At 34.8% G+C, this 9,259-nt stretch overlaps 1 protein-coding gene across 1 annotated transcript in view; it reads right to left on the bottom strand.

Moving 5' to 3' along the window:
• Positions 1-916: 916 nt before the first annotated feature.
• Positions 917-9,259, bottom strand: part of Commd10 (COMM domain containing 10) — a 205,820-nt gene continuing 197,477 nt past the window's right edge. The window contains exons 6-7 of the mRNA XM_027941158.2: positions 2,505-2,564; positions 917-1,743 (exon numbers count right to left, since the gene is read on the bottom strand). Coding sequence (XP_027796959.1) covers positions 1,705-1,743; positions 2,505-2,564 — 99 coding nt within the window. The 3' untranslated portion in view covers positions 917-1,704. The remainder of the gene's footprint in view (positions 1,744-2,504; positions 2,565-9,259) is intronic.

Below are 9,259 nucleotides of genomic sequence, written 5' to 3'. Positions count from 1 at the left end.
GACAGAATACTACTGACCATGTTTTTGTATAGATTTAGACATATTCTTACAGAGTATAAAACCAGTTCTTTCAAGGGAACACAAAATGAGCTACTTTTGAGAAATGTTCATTACTGAACATTTAACTTGGACACTTACCCTGGGAATTTTATTTGGCCATTAATAAAACTGCTATCTATCTATATTCATCTTGGGATTATGCATGTTTATATGTTCAAGAAAATAAGTCTAAAAGAATATTTACCAAAATATTTACAGTATTGCTGAGACCTCAGGTAATTACATCTGGGAACTATCAAAATAGAGCACACCAAAGTAAGAGAAAGCTGTGTGTGTGGTGGCACACGCCTGTAGTTCCAGCTCTTTGGGAGGCTGAAGCAGGAAATCCAGGAGTCCACAGCCAGGCTGGGCAACACAGTGAAATCCTGTCTCAAAAACAAAACAAAATCCCAATTCCATTACAAATACACCTATTGATATATTAAAAATAAAAGTTGGAGTTTTATAAACCTGTAAAATCAATCAATTATGAATGATGATTATTATATTTGCTTCTGAAATAAACTTTCAATTTGTTAAGCAACAACATTGGAAAACATTTATAAATGCATGTGGGCATAAATTCCATATACTGAACATTTATTTGAAAGACATTTTAATGCTGGTATTACTCAGATACTACCTATGACAAATGTGCTTTAATTGTAATTTTTTTAAGCCTTAGGACATTTCTGAAACCAAATTTCCTCATGTGAAAAAGTCATATTTGAACCTCTCTCTCCCTATTTCTCTCCTTGAAAAATATACAAGATAGATATTTTCATTCATAAAAAATACAACTGATTTTTTGACAGGCAATCAAAGTCACATTTGTGTCATCAAATATACTATAAAATAAAAATACTGTACACTCCAGTTCAAATAATCTCAAAACATAAAAATTTTATTGATTGAAACCAAATAACATAGTCATAGAAAGAGAATACAAAATGTATCTGATTTGAAATTTTAAGAATGCCCATTTAGTACTCATTACAATTGTTTTTATTCATTATCCAAATCTATCTCCCACACTATGAAATAAATCATTATTAATCTGCAGTACAAAGAAAAGCACACAAACCTGGGACTATTATTAAATCATTAAACTCAGAAGCAGACAGAGAAGCTCACATTGGAATTAACTCACATAATACTGCTAGCTCCATTTTAAATTTATTTCTGATATTATTTCTCAATCAAAATACATTCATCATAGGAAAAATGACATAATGTCTTTGCATGTGGTTGTTTCTTAATTTTATTAACGTAATAAAAAGATCTACATTCTGTTAGGGTACCCATTATACTATCTATCTATGGTCTCTTCTTGATACAGAAAGAGATAATCGAGCATGTAAAAAATAAAGAGGTGAAGCAACAATATGACAGTAAAAATAATATGGTATTCACTTTTGATTTCTCTGAAGTAAAAGTGTTTTTTAACAACTGCTATTGGCTCACAGAACTAGAGAAAGTATATTAGAACCTCTGAACTCCTAACAGTGATCTCCTTTGGCTGTTATTTGTCTAAGAAGTGATAAGCTGTATAATTTATAGAAAGTAAGTCACTGAATCCTCCAAAAAATACATCCAGGCAATCTTTCTTCAATGCAAAATAATGAGGTGGTGGGAGTATGATGAAGAAACCAGTCTTCACAAACATCATGTAAGAGAATCCAGCTGTGCTTGTATGGTCTCTAGCTATTTACAAAGAAAAAAGAAAAAAATATAGAAAGTTGGTGAAGGAAGAGAAATTCATATGAAGTGTTGTTTAGAAACATGCAAATAAAAGGGAAAGAATGGCACCAGCAACTTTGTATACCAAACTCATTCACATAGAAATAAAAATAGCACTTAGAATATTTTTCTTTTTATGTTAACATATTAGAATTTATGCTTGCTATTTAAGTTTTCAAATTTGTAAAAAAAAAAGGGGGGGGGGACTTGTAAATACTACTGTTTTAAATATCTCCAGCTGTTTCATTTTAAATATCACTACATGATAAGATTTTTAAGTTGGGGCATATAGGGGGAGTGCATTTTCCTGGATTGCAAAATCAGTTCTTTCAAAGAAACATAAAATATACTCAAAGATAAATCACAGACCTGGCATCTTCCTTTCCATGTTTTCCTTTACTCTTGGACCAAGAAAACAAAGTATTTCACATGGTCTATATTAAAATGTCAGTGTCTAGGGGTCTCACATTGTGCAATGCTTAATGCTTTACATTAAAGCAACAATGCTATTGCTTTAATTAAAACCATTTTCATTTTCTTCATGATTTAGTTTTTCAGATTCTCTTCATCTTGCCTATGCTTCCTACTGTGAAACATAAGATGTTCAGAAGGAAAATTTAAAGAAGTTAGCTCTGTGATAGACATTTAAAATAAATAATTCATAAAAATGAAGGAAAAATTAGGAAAACCCTTATATATCAGAAAATTATTTTTAAAACACAGACCTTGTTATAGAAATCAAACAACTCCTTGTGATCGAATTCCACAAGAATTTTCTCCAGGCTCTGTAATGAAGGAAAACAAAGAAAAAAATAATTTAGTTGCACATAATTTACACTGCACCTTTTCTATCTAGCTATCTTTAGAATATGCTGTAATATTATTCTGAGTGTTTTCCTTTTTAAACATACCTACTTTACTCAACCCCACAATTCCTAGAACTCACAAATGCACTTAATAAAACTCCACTTTAACAAAAGGTTTCAACTCTATCAGAATATATGTTCCTTAAGTTGACTCCACAAAGGTTAATAAAATATATGCCAGCAAGAGAACAATTTCATTGTCTATTTTTTTAAGACAAAGATAATACATAAGATTATATTTCATAGTTCTCAGCAGTCCATTTGAAATCTAGTAAATATCATTACACAAAGATACTGGAGGTGGCATATCTGATTGAACTCATTCAGCCATTAATGCCTCACATCAGCACAGCTACTGCCTCCAAGCACTAATCTAACAGTTATGATCTTAACATGCTGAGATTGTTACCTTCTTTAATGTACAGACTCAGCAAAAGTTAACAATTAACACAACATTTTCAAAGCCAAGACTTGAAACACTCTCCTTCATTTCACCTCACTTGCATTAGACAAACCTTTATGGGTGATATGGTTGATAAGTAATACCGTATATGTATGTATGATGATGCTGTAAAGTGCAACATTAAAGTAAACCCAACCTTATTTAATTCAACCTGCTTTCGGTTGATTCTATAATCTGAGGAAACAATTCTAGCTAGTTGCTAAATATTATTGAAGTGTGATTATTTTATTCAATATTCCTCTGGGGAAGTGAAAATTAATGGGGACAGAATTTCAAGAATGTGCAGCCTTGCCCTGATCCTTCTATTAGGCTAACATGACATAAAGTGGTTACTGTGAACTAAAAAAAAGTTGCAAAAGGCAATAATTAGTGTACTTAATTCTAGATCTCAGTTTCTATGTTTCCTTTTTTTTTTCTTTTTTTAAAATGTTTTTTTGTAGGTGTAGATGAACAGCATGCTTTTATTTTATTTTTACGTGGTGCTAAGGATGAAACCCAGTGCCTCACACATGCTAGGCAAGCACCCCGCCACTGAGCTCCAGCCCCAGCCCTGTTTCCATTTTTTTCTATCTCCAGAAAAATCAACATTTTGAAACCAAGTTATCTCCAGCTAACTCCAGGAAAATCAATGAGGCTATGTAAAGAAACAGCATCTTATACTTCTTCGTGAAGACTAAGCACAAAAGAACAAATTTCACAGTTCTTAATTTTCTTTTATACATTCATTTAAGTAGTCAATCTTTCAAAAATGAAGAAACATAGACCTGTAAAGCCTCATCCGGTAGGAATGATATATTATGAATGTTATGTTATATTAGAAAAGTAAGTTGGTAATTGGCACATATTATTAAATCTCCAAAGGTTTAACCAGCATGCCCTAGTAATAATATATGTTCTCCTAGAAGTTAAAGGGGCACAATAGAACTAGATTTGCCCTTAAGATTTAGGGAAGGCAAGGCAATGTTTCACTTCCTTGCCAAGTTAAGAGAAAATAAAAGCTGAACCATTACGTGAATGATTGATTTTTTTTTGTATCCCTGCAAGCAGCACCGAAGACAGGTTCTTGTTCCTTGCATTTTACTTTGTTTCAAGGTGGTATTCCCTAAAATGTTACATTGAGGAAGGAGAGGGGATATACCTATGAGAACACATTTTTTAAAACAACAATAGCCATAGTAACATTAGCAAAATGGTAGATTAGGAAGCTACAAGCTGTCCTTATCCCACAAAGACAAAATAAACAATATATAGAACCAGATCACTTCTGTGAGAACTCTATAGAGACTAGCTGAGAGCCACAGAACTCTAAAAATCACTATAAACCCAAGAATCACTATAAAACCAAGAAGAGATCCCAGGAAAAGCTATAAGAAGTTTTGCAGTATTCAGTGCTTACATTCATGCACCTCTATATGGCATAGTGGGACAACCAGGGAGAAATCCCTCATACTGTGGCTCTTCTCTCAGGACAGAAACAAAAGAATGAATCAGTTGTCCAATATTCTTTCTTGTCTGGGGGCTGCCCCCGAAAACTGGTTATCCTCTCACTTTACTGAAAGTACTCACAGGACCAGCACCACATTTAAAAGGAATTTAAAACAGAGGTGAGCACTATATTAGAGTGCTGTGTGGAAGATGCCAGAAACAATGTATCAGAAAGTTTGAGAGGTCCTGGAGGGCACCTAGCTAAGATGGTTGGTTATGGCCTTCCCTCTCACAAAGCCAGTTTGCAAAGACTGGGAGGTAGTTGTTTATGAAAGTGTCCACCTCCTAGCAAAAAATTACAGGACATACAAAGAAGCCAGAAACATGACCCATTCAAAGGAACAAAACAACACTCCAAAAATTGAGTCCAAAGAAACCTGAAGAATTTAAAGTTTGTCATAAAGATGCCCAAACTCAGTGAATTATAAGAAAACACATATACAATGAAATAACACCAGGAAAATGATTTAAGAACAAAATAAAATTTCAGCAAAGAGAAAGAAACTATAAAAAAGAATTAAACTGAAATTCTGGAGTTGAAAAATACAATAATTGAACTGATAAATTCATTAGAGGGACTCAACAACAGACTTAAATGGACTCAATGAAGAAACAGTAGACTTGAACACAAGGCATTTGAAATCACCAATTTAAGGAATGGGGAAAAAAAAAAAGACAGCCTAAGGGACAATATCACAAAAATCAATATATGTATTATGAATGTCCCTGGAGAAAAAGAAAGAAAAGATTTGAGAGCAAGAGAAAGGGGCCAAGAAAGCAGGAATAGGGAATGTGTGTGTGTGTAGGGAGCAGGAGATAGAAACAACATTAGGAGATCAAAAAGGCCTCACTGAGATGGTTAAGATTTAGAAGTCATAAAGTAATCAAAAGACAACTTGCAGACTGGGAGAAAACATCTGCAAAGTATAAATATGATAAGAGTTTAAGAATATATAAAGAACTACAAACTTAATGACAAAAAAGAGAACCCCATTTAAGTGATTATAATAGACATTTCTCCAAAGAAAATTAAACAAATTGCAAATAAGCAAATGAAAATATTTTCAACATCATTAGTGACTAGGGAAAAACCAAACCAAAACTACAATGAATACCATTTCACACCAACTATAAAGGGTATAAAAAATGAAAGAAAATAAGTATTGGCAAGGATGGAGAGAAACTGGAACCCTAATATATTGCTGGCAGAGAATGTAAAATGAGTCAATAGCTCTGGAAAATAATTTGGCAGATCCTGATAAAATTAAAACTTACTGTATGTGACTCAGAAATTGCCCTCCTTGGTTGTGTCTCTCTGTGTGTGTGTGTGTGTGTGTGTGTGTGTGTGTATCCAAAATAAATGAAAACAGAGACTTAAGTGGATAGTTGTATGCCAGTGTTTGAAGCAGAATTATTTATAAAAACCAAATGGGAGGGCTGGGGATGTGGCTCAAGCAGTAGTGTGCTCACCTGGCATGCACAGGGTGCTGGGTTCAATCCTCAACACCACATAAAAATAAAATAAAGATATAGTGTAGACCTAAAACTAAAAAATAAATATTTTAAAAAAACAAATGGGAGAAACAACCCAAATGTCTATCAACAGATGAATGAATGAACAAAATGCAATTATAAATGCAATGCAATATTATTCAGCCATAAAAAGAATAAAGTTTTAATACAAGCTACACTGTGAATGAAACTTGTAAACATTATGTTAAGTAAAGTTAGCCAAGTATAAAAGAACAAATACCTTATGATTCCACTAACATTAATCTAGATATCAAGAATAAGTAAGTTTACAGACACACAAAGTAGATTAGATATAACCAAGGGCTGAGAAGAGGGGAATGGGGAGCTATTGCTTATTACATACAGGATTTGTGTATAATGATGGGAAGCTTTGAAAATATAGTGACAGGTATAGCATTGTCAATGTGATTAATGACACTGAATTGTAGGCTTAAAAACAATTAAAATGGCTAATTTTGTTAAACAGATTTTGCCACAAAAAAAAGGAAGGAAAGGAAGCAAACTTGAAGATAACTAAGGGAAGAATATTCCAGGAAGAGCTTGATATGTCTGATAAATATATCTTGCTTCTGAGTGTCCTTTTCAGGAACTATGTTGATATTTTTTCTACTTAACATCCCCACAGGACTAGCATAATTTCACAAAGTAAGTTCATTCATTCATTTACTCACTCAATTCATTAGTTCATCAGCTATTTATAGAGTTTCTATGGTATTTTGATAAGTGTTTGTTATGGGTAGTCCTGGCCCTTTACGGGATTCAGAATCTGGAATTTGGAGTGGAAGCAGGGAATTAGTTATCAGACTAAAAACTGTCTTAAATGTAATGAGATAACAAAATTACAGAGTTATATTTCTTTATAATAAAAGGTAACATCTAAAAATTTAAAGCATGACCTAATAAAATCAGTCAGATTTTTATGGTTTGGATGTGAGGTGTCCCCCAAAAGCTCATGCGTGAGAAATGCAAGAAGGTTTGGAGGCGAAATGATTGGGCTGTAGCCTTAACCTAATTACTTAATTAATCCCTGCTGGAATTTACTGAGTGGTAACTGGAGGCAGGTGGGGTGTGGCTGGAGGAGGTAGTCACTGGGGGTGTAGTTTTCATGTATATTTGTGTCTGGCAAGTGGAATCTCTCTCTGTTTTCTGATCATTATGTGAGCTGCTGCTTACAAATGCCACACTCCTCTGCCATGATGTTCTGCCTCACCTTGAGCCCCGAGGAATGGAGCCATCCTTCTAAGGACTAAGACTTCTAAAACTGTGATCCCCAAATAAACTTTTTCTCCTTTATAATTGTTCTAGTTGGGTCTTTTAGTCACAGCAGCAAAAAAGATGACTAAAACACACATGAATAGGGATATGGAAGGAAGGAACAGAAAAGGGTTTTAGAGCAAAGACAATTCCAGAGGAAAGAAGATGAGTGAAGAGTCTGCCATAGAAAAGAGCTTGGTGGGCAAAGGCCACAGAAGGAGTAGGATTTAGGAAAGAAATGTAGCTAGAGAGGAACAAGATACAATACTGCTCCCCTGAAGAAATACTCCAAAGCAGTCAGTGCCTTTGCAAAAGATATTTAAGGGCACATGCTGATGTAATAACAGTTAAGATTTTGATGAAAATATGGTAGAGGAAGCAACATTTTAATGAATATAAGAGACATTGTTGACATTAGTACATTTTTGTATGTGCTTATCATTCTACAACCGTCAGGTTAAGTTCTATTCATGTTAAAGTTCTAACTCCTAGAACCTCGGAATGTGACTGTATTTAGAGATAGAAACCAGAGGTAATTAAGGTAAAATGAGGCCAGAGAGCGTTCTCTAATCCAGCATGACTAGTATCCTCACAAGTGATGAGGTCAGAGACACATATTAAAGAAATAATATGTGAAAACCATGAGGAAGATGGTCATTTACTAGCGAAGGAGAGAGGCTTTGGAAGAAACCAACCCTATTCACATCTTGATCCTGGACTTCTATCCTCTTGAATGGTGAAGAAATGACTTTCTGTTGTTTAAGTCACTTTGTTATGGCAGCCCTAGTGAACTAATTAAGGCCCTATCACCTCCTTTGGGACAGACAAGAGAGCTACATTCTGAGATCAATGGAAAGTCACTGGATAGTTTTAGACATAAAAGTGATACAAGAATAGTTACATACTAACAACTTACTTTGACTTTCTTTATTTTTTAATGTGCTGAGAGCCACGGCTGAGTCTGTATGGCCCCTGGCATTTTGCCAACAGTATTGATTGACAGGCGAGGCATTACTATCCGCCTCTGCCGCAACTTTTGAGTTCTCGCACTATTTTGGAGTTCTCGTGGGGATTTCCGGGGATTCCCCGAGAGTTCCCATTGGTTGGGGAAGTGCAGGAGGAGGGATTTCCGGGAGAGATATTTCCGGCTGGGGGTTCCTGGACAAGCCTGGCGTTCAGGACGATTCCCCTGGAGCTGTGTGAAGTGTTTTCCTGCAGTTTAAAAATAAAGTTTGTTCCTGCTTCAGTGGCTAGTGATTTGTGCCCAGCCAGACTGCGGCATTAATGGATTAGAATTGGACAGCTTGCATATGGAGAAACCACTTAGGAGGCTATAATTGCATTAGTCCACACAAGAGAGAGTGATTTGATCTAACATGATGGCAGCAGTGATAGAAAAATGTAGAAAAAAATTGAGGTTAAGTTTAGAGATATAAGAGATAGCACTTGGCAACAGATTTGAGTTGGAATTAGGAGGTGGTGAAGGAATAAAAGGAGTCAAGAATTACATTCAGGTTTCTAACAAAAAAAACCTGGATGAATGGAACTGGGATTAGAAATACTAGTATAATGGATCTGAAGAAGGTGAGGATAAAAAGTAGTTTCAAGCACAATTAACTTGGTATGTCTGCAAGATTTCCCTGAAAATATAAGAAAATAAGTCTGAAAAGCTGTAAAAGAGATTGAGTTAAGAAATATACATTTGGAAGTCTCTGATAAACTGACGATACTTAAAACTATAAGAGTGGTTGAGGGTTGGGGATGTGGCTCAAGTGGTAGCGCGCTAGCCTGGCATGCGTGCGGCCCAGGTTCGATCCTCAGCACCACATACAAAGATGTTGTGTCTGCCAAGAACTAAAAAAAATAAATATTAAAAATT

This window comes from Marmota flaviventris, chromosome 5, assembly GCF_047511675.1.
Source record: "Marmota flaviventris isolate mMarFla1 chromosome 5, mMarFla1.hap1, whole genome shotgun sequence".
Lineage (NCBI taxonomy): Eukaryota > Metazoa > Chordata > Mammalia > Rodentia > Sciuridae > Marmota > Marmota flaviventris.
Note: the sequence above shows the minus strand (reverse complement) of the source record. Positions and strands in the feature narration are given on the sequence as shown.